This window comes from Myotis myotis, unplaced genomic scaffold (assembly GCF_014108235.1).
Source record: "Myotis myotis isolate mMyoMyo1 unplaced genomic scaffold, mMyoMyo1.p scaffold_m19_p_6, whole genome shotgun sequence".
Taxonomy (NCBI): Eukaryota; Metazoa; Chordata; class Mammalia; order Chiroptera; family Vespertilionidae; genus Myotis; species Myotis myotis.
This window is the reverse complement of record NW_023416368.1, coordinates 21,948,734-21,965,000: the sequence shown is the minus strand read 5'-3', so window position 1 is coordinate 21,965,000 and position 16,267 is coordinate 21,948,734. Positions and strand designations below refer to the sequence as shown.

Here is a 16,267-nt window from a genome sequence, read left to right as displayed (position 1 = left end):
TGTCTTCCAGGCTCCCTGCCACTTGCCAATCTTCTTATTTTCACATAATGCCCGCCCGAGCCTAGCTGGGCACTTGCCTTGGCAACAGCTTCTAGTTTGAGTTAGTGGATTGTTTTGTTTTCACTGCACTTGTTTTTATTTATAAATTCTAATATGGAAAGTAATGCAAGATTTTCTTTTATAGAATTAATTTATATGAGTAAAGGCAGTAAATCAATTTAGAAAAAGGTTGGCCAATGGCTGTCCAGGTGGCGTGCATGGCGGTAAACGCATGCATACTCACACGCACACGTGCATGGAAGCGTGAAGGTCAGAACCCTCCGTTAGTGCAGTAAGTCCTCAGGGCCTGGGAGGCAGGGTGCTAACCACCCGTGTGACTGGGAGAAAATCACTTTTCTGTTTCTTAGTTTAGTCGCCTGTAAAAAGAAGAGAACAAAATTGGGCCATAGAAGCAAATGATTTCATCTCCCAGATACAAATCTCTCTTCCTGCTCATACGACTTGGAAATCACTTTGCTGAAAAGGAACCCATAGGTGATTATACTTTTTATATTAGAAATCAGAGATCTGAGGGGGACAGAGGTCAAGCAACTTATACAAGGTCACACTGCAATTTAATGTCAAATTCAAGACCTGAATCCAGGTTTTCCCACCCCAGTGATCTGTTTTTCTCCTCATTCTGAAACCACCCCCTTATGAAACACACACACACACATACACACACACACACACACACACACACACACACACACACACACACATACACACACACAATATAAAACCATCTTGAAATAATGGAAAAATAAATAAGAAAAAGATAAAGGCCATATTTAACAATGTTAAAAAGGGAAGTAATATACCTGGAAGCTGAGAAAATATGTTACAGGGCTTTCCACAATGCTGTAATTCCCTTGTTCTTTATGTGGGTTAGACACCAGGAGCCAGGAGCCAGGCAGGCCACACAAGTTTAAGTGAATCACCTTTGGTTACTATACATTTATAATAAGACCTGCTTATGTAGACCAGATCCAATCACCACTTCACCCTCTGTGGGTCATGAAAAACAGCTTCCTCAAGATTTCAAGGGGGATAGTCACCCACATTTTTTAAATGGAATTTTTAGACACTTTTAAAACTATCTCAGCAGAGCAATTTGCATATATGATGTGGTCCCTGCAATGACACAGTGCAGTGTTTTCCTCTAACCTTGTCTTTGCAAGTGCGCTGAACATGTTTATCACTGAGCTGGTTAGAAGCAGACTGACCAGATTTATAGATGAACCAAAGTGCACAGAATCAAAACATTTTAACCAAAATTCCCAATGAAATGTAAAATGGGTAGATCTAATGGCCTTCATATATATATATATGGTCACGTAAATATACATGTATGTGCGTATATATAAATTTCATATGTAGCAATTGAGAAAGATCTGGTCAAACTGACGGTCATGTGTGATGTTTCATAAGCCCACTGTAAGCCAATGGTAAAATGTGGTGGCTCAGGGAAAAGCAACATCCTAACACAACGCTGAAATAACATTAAGTACCGTAACATCCCTCTGTGCGCCCACCAGCCAATCCAGAGGCCTGGTGCAGTTACGGGAACCACCGTCAGAGCGACAGACACTGGCATCTGTCCAGGAGAGTGATGGGTCCGTGGGAAGGGGAGAGGGTCTGTAACCTGAGGCAGATGGCGCACAGTCACGGCACCTGTTCAAGGGCCAAGCGAGCCTTGTTCACGTGTAAGAAGCACAGAGGCTCTGGGACGCACACGCCCGGGTCAGCTCCCAGGAATGTTGCTGAAAGGTCTCCGCGTGGGAGGTTAGCCTCCTCCACAGCTTCCCTCCCCGCTCGGGATTGTATGGTTTGTGGTGGGAACAAAACCACATCTATTTGACATGGTAGTGGATTAGGCCACTTCATTTCCTTCCTGGAGAAGAATATTCTGTGGGGAGTGTTTTGACAACTAAGCACGCTCCTAAGAGAAAATGAGAGGTCTGGAGTGTAGACAAGCTGGGTGACTAAAGGCTGCCACGTTGATTCAACTCACCACCCGCTTCCCATCCCAACACACCCCCAACCGTGTGGTTGGCCCAGGAGCTAGAAATGAAGGGCAGAGGGTCTGGCAGCAAAATCGAAGCTGCTGGGCATCAGGCGGGCAGCCCCATGGCGGGGTCTTCCTTCATGTTCCCACAGTTCAGGGTGAGGGTGACCCACCTGTGTCAGGGTCACTGGAGTTGCTCATTAAAATGCACGTTCCTGGGCATCTCTCAGACCTAATGGGTCAGCACTATGGGGGCAGGCAGCTCCTGAATGGCCCCAGTGATGCCCGCCTCCTGGGATGCACATCCTCCCTTTTCGTGTGGGCTGGACCTAGTGACTCACTTGTAAGAACAGAAAAGGCAAAAATAGGTGGATGTTGCTTCTGTTAGGTTATGCGAATCCTGTGACTTCCCTCTCTCTCGTGCTCACTGATGAAGCCGGGAGCTTGGGCCGCCCTAGGCAACAGCGAGCAAGGCTCTGCCCCCAGCCAGCACGACGTGAGTGGGTTTGAAAGTGGATTCTTCCCTTGCCGAGCCTGAGAAGACTGCAGCCATGGCTGACACCTTGACCGTAGCCTTGGGAGCCGCCCTGAGCCAGGTCACACTTGGATCCCGGCCCTACAGAAACTGAGATAATGATGCTCCCAGCCACTGCGCGTGTCATGCGGCGACAGACCTAATAGAGATGCTGTCAGGGAGCTGCCCTGAAATCATGACACCCAGCCTTCAGGTCTCCCCTCCCCCCTCTCCCTATGACACAGGAGACAAATGTCTGTGCAAATGCAAATGGGAAATATTTAATAATATACACTATTTACACGTCACCTATGTCATAGCTTTCTAAGGCTCGATTTTTACATCCTGGCCCTTGGGAAGCTTCTTCTGGTTCTTGGGGGGGGTGGGGGCAGGATGGAGACAGTGAACCTGCCTTCGACCTCACGCCTGTGCCTTCCAGGGCCATTCTGAGGCTGTGTCTTTGGGCTGAGAGCATGGTCATTCCCACCTGCCAGTCCCCAGGCCCCTCCACGGGCAAGGGGAGGGGTCTTTCCCTGAGCAAAGTCAGGGAGGCAGCCAAATCCAATCGCTTGCCTCCTCCCAGCCAGTCCCTGATTTCCCGGGGGAAGGAGCGAGGCTTCCCACGGGCACAGCTTCTCATTTTCTCCAGGAGAACTGTGGGTCAAGAAAGTGCATTTCCGAGGCCAGCTGTGTGGAAGGGCCACCGTCAACTGGGAAGGCGCTGGACCCACAGCCGGGACTTCTCTCCGGGCTCCATCTCCCACCGCTGTGTGGCCAGCCCCGAAGGAGCCCCTCCTCTCACTGTCAAATGAGGGGCTGGGCCAGGCGATCACTTAGACCCTCCAATTAGTGTCCAGGAGCCTAAGGCAGGGAGGCACTGCTGGCATGGCAACTGGTCAGGGCTGGGCCAGCTCTCCTCAGAGGGCCAGGCCCCCGCCACTCAGCCACCGCGCCCGCTCCGCCGAGCGCCCGGACGGGCTGCTGAGCCACAGGGGGCTCTGACAGATGCTGTCCAGCCTGCTCCTGATGGTGTCCTGCAGCTCCTCATCGCCCAGCAGGGCCGCTGCTGCCAGGGCCAGCCACAAGTACTCAGTGGCATCGTGGGCATCCTAACCCCAAGGCACGGGGCAAAGAAGAGACAGCATTAGCAGCATTTCCAGGAGAGGCCTGGAGGCGGCGGTGGGAGCCCTATCGGTGTCTGCCCACATACCTTCATCCCTCTCCAGGTTCCTGGGGGAGCTCCTCCCCTCCTCCCAGGCACAGGGTGGCACCTTAAGAGGGTCAGCCAATCACGAAGCAGCATCCCCTCGGCACAGTGCTTCAGGAAGGTATAAATGACTCAAGCTGGTCTATCCCAGTCCCTCCCCAAGGCCTTCCAGTGTGATCTAGCAGAGAAAATGGTCCCTTACCCTTTTAGATATGGGCTTGGGCCTGCCCATGGGGGAGGAGAAGGGGGGAGACTATGAAAATGGGGAAGGAGAAGCATACAGAGCCAACAGATAGAGGGAGGCAGGGAATGCATGATGGGAAACTGAATTCATTCCTGAACTTCCCTGTTATTTAAGCAAACAAACTGCCTCTTTTGCTTAAGCTAGCTGGAGTTGAGTTCTTCCCCGGCAGCTGTAGAACCTTTAGTTGACACAATCCAATCACACACTTTGTCCCTGAGCCACTTGCTGGGAGCTGTGGGCAGAGGCAGGATGGCTGGGGGCCTCCATGCCCAGGCCTCCCTCCCTACAGGGTGGGGATGAGGCACAGATCTGCCTCGGGTGAGACTCAACAGGGATGTCTGGTTCCCATCAACCCTCATAACTCAATAATCAACTCAGGCCAGAAACAATGTCTGGCAAAGAAGAAAAGGAGAGCAGAGTTGCCCTGAGGATCCCCTGGGGCCAAACACAGGCGACTCGAAACCACCTTATTATGAGATTAAGGCTTAGGCTGGAGCAGACCGACCTCTGGCAAAGGGAAGCCAAGCCTGGGGACAGGATTTGAGCCAGAAGTGTGAGAGAGTTTCAGCACAGTCCTAGAAGAGGTGGGAAAGCAAGCCCTGAGTTCAACTCCAGCAGAGCAAACAGGAGAATCGGGACTAAGACCTTCCACAAGCCAAGGGATGCTGGCATTCGAAGACCCCACTCCTCATTGTCTCAAACATAGTAACCTGTAGCCAGATTTCTCCTAAATATAGTTTACACAACTGTATAAGTGAGTTGCAATGGGCTAGTTAACAACCTATAACATCTTGTAGACATACAGGTAAGCATTCATTTTTATTTTTCTTTTGGAGCTTTTGTTTTGAGTCTCATATATTTTCATAGGCTCTCAGGAACCAGGCAATGTGTCCCTCCTACCTGACAGATAAAGTGGTCACAGGAACCAGAGCAGAGCAAAGAGGACGAGGAGCTACCATCTGTCCTCAGAGATGGGAGGCACCTTTGAGCTCTCCATGGGGGTGAAGTGGAAGGAGCATTGGTCCCCAGTGGAGTCGGTCCCTACCCTTTGAGACGGGACTCCCCCTCAGGGCCATCTCAGCTCTACCCTGAAGGCCAAGGGTCCGGGAAGAACATGGCTGAATGGCAGCTCTCACCTGATCTTAGAAGCCTGACTCTTACCTTCAGCTGGTAGAACGTGAGTCGGCCCAGGCGACAATATACCTTTGCGTAGTACAAGGCCTCCTTAGGGCTCTGCAGCCAGGCCGGACAGAGGGACAGAGTCTTCAGGTAGCAGTCCTCGGCCATCTCATACATGTGCAGGGAGTAGTACACCGTGGCCAGACGGTGGAAGGCCACCAGCTCCTGCTTCTGATCTCCTAGGGATCGGAAGACTGAGCAAGACCCAGGCAACCATCGCTTCCCATCACCCCTCCCCTCATTCGCTCTGCACAATTCTGTGGAGGTCTGCTAGGGTCAGGGACTGGGCTTGGGACGTGAGGAACAGAGCAGAACAGGCCCCTGCCCTCACGAGGGCTACTGTCTCACAGGACACAAACATTCCGGAAATAATTCCACAAATAGAAGTAAAATTACACCTGGGATAAGTGCTACAAAAGAAGACACAGCTGTCTGAGAGCGCACCGGTCAAGGTTTTCTGGGATGATTCCTGAAGCAAACATTCTCCATATTATAGGTGTCACCTTCACTTGAGATTCTGGGAAATAATTATTTCCAAATTCCTGTGGGGGACGTGGTGACAAGATGAGCTTGCTGAACCAGCTACGGATTCTTTACAAGGAGATAACACTTGTCAGCTCCACACACGGGCTGTCCTGAGGGCTCTGGGCTGCCACCAGCTTGGATCTCAGGGTCTCCCAGAAGCCACAGAGACCTGCTCTCCAGTAACCCACACTATGGAGCCTCTGCTCTAGGGAGCCTAGATCTTATTTTGGTTTTGGGTGGGTTTGTTGTTTCAATAACAAAGTGGCCTTTTAAAGAGAACAAAGGCTTCCAATGGGTGTTGGGGGGGGGGGGCGGAGGGAGTGGCATATTTGCAAGGTGGCTGTTTGATGCCATCTAAAAACATCACTTTTAAGATTTAAAGACCCAAAAGCCCAAATTATAATAGAAAATCCAAGGGAGAGATAATTCTGATATGGACAAATGCCGTCACAGGGAAGCATAAAAGGGTGGGAAACAGCTCCCTTTGGCTCTGCCCAGGGGAGGATAAAGAGTGCACCCAGAGGCAGCTGCCTGGCGCCCCCAAGGCCTCTCCTGAGATCAGCAGACAGCCCCTCAGGGGTTCTTTGCAGTAAAGAGAAAGATAGGATGAGGAGAGAGGGAGCCCCGAAGTGCAATTAGACACAATAATGTCCAGTAGCATCAACATCCCATGCCCTTGAGCATGCCCAGAAGTCTCCTCTGGCATCCTCAGGAAGGCTGCACCTGCCTCCACATCTCATCCCTCCTCTGACCAAACCTGCTGTCCCTCAGGCACCAGCATTCCAAATGTGGTAGGGGCTCTTTAAAATCTTTCATTTAGTCTCCCTTCTTTCTCCTTTAATGACTTAGGTTGTTTCCCAGGAACTTTTGTGGCAAATGCAAACTATTTTGGTTACAGGGTGAGTTAAGTTAATGGGACTCTGACCTTCATTTACATTTCAGTTCTTTGGGGGAAAACTATGCATTTGACTCACAATCAACCAATTAAACATTTAGGGCACAGTTTCTTTGCTGCAAGGCAATGCCCATGCATAGAATAAAATACCTTTCACCCTGAGCTGGGAAATAACACCCATGATAATCTAAGAATTAGAGCAACACAGGTCACACTTATCCAGGACGAGTTAGGTCTCAAGCACTATGCTGCAGGTTTTCGTGGACAATCATTGGTCTTCATAACAACTGCACGAGGTGGGTGCTACTTTTAATCCTGATTTGCCAAAGACAAACTCGAGACTCCAACTGCTCGCTTAGCTAAGGTCTCCCTGCAGTTGGATCTAGAACATGAACCCATGCAGTCTGACTCCAGAGCCTGTGCTGTGGCGCCTTGTTGCACCTCCTTGGGGGCTGGGCGAGGGGTGGGGGGGAGTTCTGCCCCACCCATTCAGTGCAGGACCACCTACCTGTGACTGTGCTGAGCCTGGCTGCCAGGGTGGCAAACTCCAGAGCCTTGTCGTAGCCTTCCAGGCTGATCTGCAGCTCAGTCAGCTTGTTGAAAATCCGGAGCTCGGTTCTCATGGCCTTCATCCTCCTCGCTAAAGGGACAGCCCCCGCCTGCAAAGAGAGGCATAGGAATCTTAGTCTCCCATGAATGATCCATGTGCACCATACTCCAGGAAGCTCACATTCTACTGCTGGGTTGGGGGATGGTAGCAACTGAAACTAAGGAACTTGGGCATCCATACATGGGTTTTCTCAGCTCACTCTCTCGGCCCTGGCTCTTGGTTGCTCTGACCAGATCTTAGAGGTGGAAGGACTAGAGGTCATCGGGCCTCCTAAGTTTGGGAAAACTGAGAGCAGGAAAGCTACCTCCCAGCCATGTGTTCCCTCAGCACCCACAGCGCTAATCTACAAAGTACATATGTGTGTAGGATGAGAGTGCCCAACCAATGGTCATTTCTATTGTTTTTATTATGACAGAATGCTAGGCAGGTCACGTCATCTCTCTGAGCCTTTCTTATCTATAAAAATGCATAAGACAATGAGCCCCTCAATAGTCAGGGTCATGTTCCCTGTTCAGTGCCAGGCACATAATGGGTGACTCACAAATGTTTGATGAGTGATTAATCAACTGAACAAGCAAATGAATTAATATCTGAATAAATGAGATTTTAGGATCAAAGAAGACAATGTTTACAACTTCAGTCAGTGGTAAAATTATGACTTTTGACATATCTGCTTAACATCTAGACACTTATTTATTAATATCATTTGTTAAATCAACTCCCTTTTATTATCTTGTCTCATTCTTTGCAGCAATGTCTGTGAAATCATGGGTTTGATGAGCTGGTGTTATACTTGATAAAAACATATTAAACAGATGTGTTCCTCCATGGACCAGCCATCTCCCACCTGCCTCCAGTGGTGCTGGGAGCATTCCGGTAAACAGATAAGTGTGCTACACACTGTGAGCACCATGAACCTGAGAGATGCAATTATTATGGCCTCTTCTCCAAGCCTGAGAAGGACAGAGTTCATCAGCTCCTTCTTTGAGAACCTGCCAGATTGAAGAGAGAGGAAGTATGTGGGCCGGGGATGAGCAAGGTGTGGAGGAAAAGGGGCCACACATCCTACACACTCAGGGGAGGCCTGCATGATGGGCCCTACAAACTCAGAGACGAAAAGTAACCACATAGGATGGTCTGAACATAAAAATTCCTCACTAAAAGTGGGTCATAGCGGTAGTCACATCCTAGGCCTGTAGCTTCCTTGGCAAAGGTCAATCTTAACCTTAAGTGAATCTGTTTATTGTCTTTTTGCTTCTAGGATAACATAGGTTTGAAATGTCAGGGTAATTTTCCAGACCCCTTAGGGCACATCCACAAACTAGAAGACCACAGAACTCCTCCTTATTATCTTATTCCCCCAATACCATCTCATGTGCTGCCAATATTATCAACTATCCTGTACCCGCCAATGTAAAAGACGTATGTGTCTCTCTGTTTTACTTTTTATCCAATCCCAGAGATTTCCCTACTTTGCCTTCTCCTGTTCCCTTAATCTCCCATCAGTGGATTTCATGTATTCCCTCATGCCTCCTCCTTTGATGCTAATGTATAAAATAAGCTTAAAACTGCCATTTTTTGGAACATTTTCTTAATCTGTGGAGATTTTGCTTCCCAGGAATTGTTATTAGTTTGGCTCAATAAACTCATAAAAATTCTCTCCAGATTTGGATGTTTTTTTACATCAACAAAGAGAAGGAAAAGAAATACCAGCAAAAGAGGGGAAGGCAGGTCCAGGCTGAAGTCTATATGGCCTCTCCCAGGTTTGTGCCAGAGCCTGGCAGCCACACTGTGCGGCCTGGGACTTACCCGGTAATATTCCACCGCTCGATGCCTGTGGCGGGTCCCATTGAAGAACACATCACCTGCTTCTTCATAGAGCTTGAGGGCCAGGGAGGGCTCTTCTGGCTTCAGCGCTTTCTGGATGGCTGCCTGGGTGGGACAGAGACAACTGTCAAAGCCAGAGAGGACTTCATGTGTCCACAGGACTGGCAGGAGTGAGAGCCTGACCACCCAGCTTAACCCTCTGCAGCGTCCCAGAATCCCAAATTGTCCTCCACACTCATAGAGCTGCTAGGAAGACTTGGAGATTCTCTAGCCCAGCATTTTCCTATCATTGTATGAGAGATTACATCATATAGCCCTAGAATAATTTTCAGCAGTACACATAACATTTTATGTTTTAATATACAAGTATTTATTTTAATGTGTTTTAAGAAAAAAAGACTATTACATCAAAACCTGTGATTTCAGATAGCATTGTTTAGTATAAAATGCTAAGTCAACTTGAAGTTAAATCAGAAAAAAAATGAGTGTATAGTGATATAAAGAGTACATGGATACGGCTAATCCATGAGCTGTTCGTATAAATGACTGAACTCTGGGAAGCAGTGATTTCATCCAACACCTGCACTTTCCAGAAGGAGAAACTGAGGCTCAGAAATATTAAGAAACCTCTCCATATTCACATCCGTGGTTAGTGGCAAACAAATGCTAGTGTCTTCCAGCCCAACACCCTTCTCCTAGCCTCCATGACCTCTTTCTCTCTAGCAAGCTAGTCCATATTGCATCGAAGCAGAACACGGCATGGAAGGTGAAGAGTGAAGAACACACGACAGCACAGCTGCGGCAGCTCAGCCCAGACAGAGAGGATTCACTTCCGTGGCAATGACCTGCAGAAGTCCAAGGTAGATGGCAGTCTGGGATTGGGTGGGCCTGGGACCAGTTCTCACTGGGGAAAGACCCCACAGTTACTGTCACTGCACATGCAGCTACACAGAGAGGGGGCGGTGAGACGGAATCCTGGAGTCAGAGGCTCTGCTGCCAACCCCAACAGCTTCCTCTGGGCCTCCGTCTCCCGAAGAGTGAGAGGCAAGACTGAACTATCTGCTCTGAAAATCCTTCCAGCTCGAAAACGCCAAAGCAGGATGGAGTCTGAGAGTGAAAACTTTACTTCACACAGCCAGGGGGCCACTTCCACCACTTACTACATGTCTCATCTTGAGCAAGTTACTCAGCCTCAGTGAGCCTCATCGGTAAAATGGGAATTTCAATAGAAACTCCTGCTGCATTTGTAATGAGGATTCATCTACACCATGCCTGTGATGTGTTTACCAAAGTCTCCTGTGCATTCAATCAATGTTACAGAACCTTCAGTCCCAGTGCGAGTGAGTTTATGTGAGTTTAACTAATGGCGTAGGGGAGAATAAAAAGGAAGAAAATAAGAAATGGGAAGGAAGCAAAGATAATGAGCATATTTTAGATGAAACAAATCTTACATACTATCACGATATCAGTATTTGCAGATAATAGTAATAATAATGAAATACCACTTATTAAGCATTTATTGAGCCCCAAGATTAGTAACTGCTTACTATGCATATGCATTTACTATACAAGTGATATACCTAATCCTTACTAGAGATTGGGTTCACCCATGAAGAAACTGAATCCTAGAGAGTTCATGTAGCAAGTCCAAGGCCACACAGTTTGAGAACAATAATGTTAACACTCCACACACATCAACCTCGCCTCATATTGCAGCACAGCCCTGAAGGCAAGGTGTGTGTCAAGCTTTGGAAAGATGGACGTGCTTGGCATTCCGGTGCGGGAGTCTCCCACCACGTTCTTCGGGAGCTTCCATGTGTATAGGACCTGGGACTGGCCCTTTGCCACCTGTATGCAGCCTGCCAGACTGCCCTGGCTCCCAGCTGTGTGCAGGGAGCAGCCCAATGTTGACTTTTCCTCCAAGGAGAGGCCATCACCTCTCTCCAGCTCCTGATGGTCCCTCTGGAGCAGCGGTTCTCAACCTGTGGGTCGCAACCCCTTTGGGGGTCGAACGACCCTTTCACAGGGGTCGCCTAAGACCATCGGAAAACACATATATAATTACATATTGTTTTTGTGATTAATCACTATGCTTTAATTATGTTCAATTTGTAACAATGAAATTGGGGGTCACCACAACATGAGGAACTGTATTAAAGGATCGCGGCATCAGGAAGGTTGACAACCACTGCTCTGGAGGGTGCAGCTGCCTCCCCAGTTGGCCCAAGTCAGCAGATGAGCTCTGCAGGAGGCCCACCTGCAAGTACAGCTCCACCAGCTCGTCCTCCTGCATGAGGTAGTAGAGACGCCCAGCCCCGAGCCAGGCCTCAGCAGCCTTGTCCTCCTCGCCCAGGTCGATGAAGATCCGCAGGCTCTCCTTGATGCAGGTCAGGGACCTCCTGAGGGACCTGGGGGCAAACACGGACTCATAGGTGGGAGGGCTCCAAAGGGCCTCAGAGTCCCTTAGCACAGGGAGAAACTGAGGCTCTCAGGGGGCAGGGGAACACATTGTTTCAGGTCACACAGGAAGGTCTGGGGTGATTTGAAATAGGCTCTGCCTTAACTGTCTGTAAGGAAGTACAGTGGGGCCTTGACTTACGAGTTTAATTCGTTCCGAGACCCAGCTCGTTAAGGAGCTTGTTAACTCAAATTACTGTCAACTCAATGCAAAAAATCAGCCGAGAGACAGCTGGTATCTCAAAAAACTCTAGGTCGGGACACTCGTAAGTCAAGGCCCCATTATACAGGATTTCTCTGTGCCTTGTTTTCCCCATCTGTAATGTGGGGATATAATTGTACCTGCCTCGGAGGATTGTTGCAAGGTTTAAATGTAATAATAAAACAAGAATGCTCAGAGTAAGCACTTGATAAATACTTAAATGTTAGTTATCATTGCTATTACTGACCCATGATCCATCTATCTTTCTACTGCACTTGAACATTATTTCCATAAGCACTTAACACACAGCAGATGCCAAAGACCTACTTATTGTATAAATGCACAAATGAATGACCACAGTGGTAACTTTAAATCATCAAAAACTTTTGGTGTTTTAAAAAGAAGGACCAAAAAAGAGTGGAAGTTTTAAAAGGTTCAGGTTTAATGGAGTGCTCTTTAATTATCTGGAAAAAACTGCCTTATGTAGGATACTCTTCCCTCATGACAGGGATTAATGAAGAAAGGAGGCACAGCTACTGTAATGTTGCACAGATTTGACATTCTAGAACAAGAAGGAGCACTGGGCAGCATCTGGTTCTCAACCTTGGCTGCACATTAGAATCACCTGGGAATCTTTTTAAAATCCTGATTTCTGGGCCTCATCCTCCAGAAATTCTGTTTCTTTGTTACTAATGTTGTGGCCTCACCCCATAACAAAGAAACCGAATTTCCGGAGGATGAGGCCCAGAAATCAGGATTTTAAAAAGATTCCCAGGTGATTCTAATGTGCAGCCAAGGTTGAGAACCACTGATCTAGATGGTAGTTCTCAACTCCAGCAGCAATTGGAATATCCTGGAAGCTTTTTAAACATACATACACAGGCAAACCCACCTCATTGTGCTGCATGCCATGGCACCCTGGGACACTCGGGGAGTGTAGCTCAGGCAGCAACACTCTGCCAAAGCCCTCCCACACTGCCTGCATTGTACAGCTTGGGTTGAGACTTATTGACCTAATCCAACACCCTTATTTCATAGAGAAAACAGGCCCAGAGAGGGTATGTGACTGTGCAAGGATGCACAGCATGTTAGGGGAAGACTCAAGGCCAGAACTCCCTTCTTCTGAGTCCCAGCCCTGAACTAGTCCTGTAACACCCACATTCCTCACAGCCTGATTCACAGCCCACGGGATTCAGCATTCTCTAGGGAGCTTATTAAACACACAGACTCCCAGAACTTCCTCAGACTGACTCTATCAGAATCATCACAGCTGCAAGCCAGGCTTCATTAGCCCTCAATTTCTACAACTCTTTCTACCTCGTACGGTATCCTGAGATTACACATTGCTCAGTAAACGGTGCACCTCACTACATGCTTTCTGTGACTGTGAGGACCCTAACCCCAACCACTTTCACAATGGAGGCTCACTGGGCACACGCCCACCCCTGCAAATGCCCACCCCCGAACCCCATCCACATCCCTCCTGGGGGACAGGCTAGAGTCCCCTCTCTCCCTTCGTACCCATATCCAGATGAACATTAAACTGTCTTTTAAACCTGCCTCAGAGGATTGTTGTACGGTTTAAACGGAACAATAAAATGAGAGTGCTCAGAGTAAGCACTTGATAAATATTTAAATATTAGCTATCATTGTTATTACTGAGCCATGGTCTATCCATCTTTCCACTGCACTGTAACATTCAAATGTGCCCTCACCTTCCCCACGTTTCCATTGCTCCTGCTACTCCTTCTACCCCAAATTCCATTCTTTTACCCTTTCTCACCTTCAAAATCTTACTTCTCCCTCAAGGGCACCCTCACATGCTATGAGCTTCATGAAGTCTTCCCTGACCCTTCGCTGTTGGTGTTCCTTCCTTCCCCTCCAAACCTAGCCTTGCAGAGCCCGCCGTCTCACCTGTGAGCACTGTTTGCCTTTGCCTGGGGTGGCTCTGAGTTTTGTGAAATCGAAATCCCTGCGGGAAGTTCAATTGAAAAAAAAATGTGTCCATTACATCAAAACTCACTTAATAAATTCCCCCTAGAAATCAGTGCCAAGAAAAAATGTGCTCCAACAGATATATTTGCTTCTGTTCTTTCATCAGGCAGTGTGAACCACGTATGGCTTTCCCCTTTTACCTCCGCCACCAGGAAGCTTAGCGCTAACTTACAGTAATCACCCCTGGGTGCATGGAAACACTTATTTTTCTATGTCTGTTAACTGGTCTTTGTTCTCTTTTTTCCTTGAGCGCTCTACAGAAGTGGGTCATTTATCCCTGCTAAATAAACACAGCCTCAGAAGTTCTCCTTGATGACCTGGGCCTTCTATAAAGGGATGATGACCTTATGTTTGCAGAGGTTTCCCCTGTCACTTAAGGTACCTCACGGTCTTCCTCTTGGTATCACTCATGCAAGGTAAAGCAGAGTGGATATTTATTTCCTCTCAATTATATAAATAGAAATCCAGAATCTTAGAGTTATAGAATGTTAGGATTTAAAAAAAGCCTAATCAGGATCAATTCCAGAACAATGGACTAAAGATCTCCAAAAATCCACTCTCCCATAAAAACCAAAGAGAACACAGGCAAAAATTGTCACAATCCATTTTTTCAGAACTCTGGAAGTTAACCGAAGGTTTGCGACAATTTGAAGAGAGTTCAGTCAAGAAAAACAGCTGGATCGTGTTAAGAATAGTGAGTCTAGAACAGGGGTGGGCAAACTTTTTGACTTGAGGGCCACAATGGGTTCTTAAACTGGACCGGAGGGCCGGAACAAAAGCATGGATGGAGTGTCTGTGTGAACTAATATAAATTCAAAGTAAACATCATTACATAAAAGGGTACGGTCTTTTTTTTTTTTTTTTAGTTTTATTCATTTCAAACGGGCGGATCCGGCCCGCAGGCCGTAGTTTGCCCACGGCTGGTCTAGAAGCATCTCTCTCTACAGCTCTGTGGCAGCCTGAAAACCAAAGGCTGGTTTTTAACTTGGCAATCACAGTAGCTGGGAAAACCAGTAACCTCTTGCAGCCACTGGAAGGGACACAGTGAGTTTGGAGTTCCCCATACTCTGTCCCCAGGGAACTGTCACTATCTGACAAGTCTGGAAGTTCCCTGAAAGCCTTCACTCACAGGGCTTGTTTTTAATCAACCTGACTCAGAGCTCACTCACTGTAGATAACCCTTTCCCTGGGGTGTTTGCCCAAAAAGATGTGCAGCAATTGCTTAGCAATGCTGCTGCCTGCGATGGCGAAAACATCTGGAGCAAAGAAGAAGCTGAAAACCAGAAAACAAATAAAAGGAAAAGTTGGGGAATGAGCTGCCCATAGAAGGCACTGAAACGCTCCAGCGTATCCCAGCAATCTAAAAGACCCCTGGATGTGCAAAGCTGTGTGCATGTCCAGGAAACGGATAAGATTGTTATCAATGAAGATGTTAATGATAATCCCCAAGGTGACAACCAGAAAAATAGCGATATTAGAAAATACTCTTAGATGAATAAAAAGAAAAATACCACATATCAAAACTGGAGTGAGTGGCATGAAAGCAGTGCTCAGAGAGAAATTTATAGCTGTAAATATTTATATTAAAAAAGAATAAAAATCTCAAACCAGTAACCTAACATTCCACCTTAAGAAGACACTTGAAAAAGAAAAGCAAAGTAAACCCAAAGCAAGCAGGAGAAAGAAAATAATAAATATTAAATCAGATACAAATAATATAGAGAATAAAAAAACAATAGAGAAAATCAACAAAATAAAATCATTGGTTCTTTTTTTAAAAATTTTGAGTCAAATCTTTAGTTAGTCTAATCAAGAAAAGTAAGAGAAAAGCTAGGAATTAAAGTGGAGACATTACTACTACCAGAAATAACTACAGAAATAAAAAGGATGATAAGGGAATACTATGAACAGTTGTACTCCAACATATTAAACAATCTAGGTAAGTGGACACATTCCTAAAATAAAAACTATCAAACTGTTTAAGAAGAAATAGATCATCTAAATAGACCTATAACAACCAACAAGATTAAATTATTAATTTAAAAAAGAACAAAACAACTCCTTACAATGAAAGCCCAAGCCCAGATGGCTTCACTGGTGAATTCTACCAAACATTTAAAGAAGAATTAACACTAATCCTTCACAAACTCTTTCAAAAAATAGAAGTGGACGAAACATTTCCCAGCCATGTTGAGGCCAGTGTTACCCTAATAGCAAAACCAGACAATATCACAAGAAAAGAAAAATACAGATCGATATCTCTTATGGATATAGATGTAAAAATATTCCACCTATAGTAGGAAATTGAATCCAGCAGCATATAAAGAGGATTATACTCCATAATCAAGTGGGATTTATCGCAGGACGGCAAGATCAGTTCCACATAGTAAAATTAATCAACTCAATACCCTTTTTAAAAGAAAAACCCACATGGTAAGTTCAATAGGTGCATTAAAAGCATTTGAAAAACAATAACTCTTTAATAATAAAAATTATTATTCTATTCAAAGAACTAAGAATAGAATGGAAATTCCTCAACCTAATAAAGAGAATTTATGAAACATT

At 46.5% G+C, this 16,267-nt stretch overlaps 1 protein-coding gene and 1 long non-coding RNA gene across 8 annotated transcripts in view; both read right to left on the bottom strand.

Annotated features, from left to right (window-relative positions):
* Positions 1–977, bottom strand: part of LOC118658876 — a 5,375-nt gene extending 4,398 nt beyond the window's left edge. For both annotated transcript variants that reach the window (XR_004968393.1, XR_004968394.1), the window contains exons 1-2: positions 861–977; positions 284–416 (exon numbers count right to left, since the gene is read on the bottom strand). This is a non-coding gene — a long non-coding RNA (uncharacterized LOC118658876). The remainder of the gene's footprint in view (positions 1–283; positions 417–860) is intronic.
* A 1,839-nt stretch (positions 978–2,816) lies between these two features.
* The window catches only part of SH3TC2 (SH3 domain and tetratricopeptide repeats 2), a 53,071-nt gene continuing 39,620 nt past the window's right edge, over positions 2,817–16,267 (bottom strand). For 3 of the 6 annotated variants that reach the window (XM_036314202.1, XM_036314203.1, XM_036314205.1), the window contains 5 exons: positions 11,306–11,456; positions 9,031–9,153; positions 7,120–7,270; positions 5,174–5,370; positions 2,817–3,670 (listed from right to left, as the gene is read on the bottom strand). In XM_036314202.1, coding sequence (XP_036170095.1) covers positions 3,479–3,670; positions 5,174–5,370; positions 7,120–7,270; positions 9,031–9,153; positions 11,306–11,456 — 814 coding nt within the window. In that variant the 3' untranslated portion in view covers positions 2,817–3,478. Of the gene's footprint in view, positions 3,671–5,173; positions 5,371–7,119; positions 7,271–7,345; positions 8,214–9,030; positions 9,154–9,207; positions 10,409–11,305; positions 11,457–16,267 lie in introns of those variants that run through there. The other 3 variants (XM_036314204.1, XM_036314206.1, XM_036314207.1) reach the window with 3 other exon arrangements.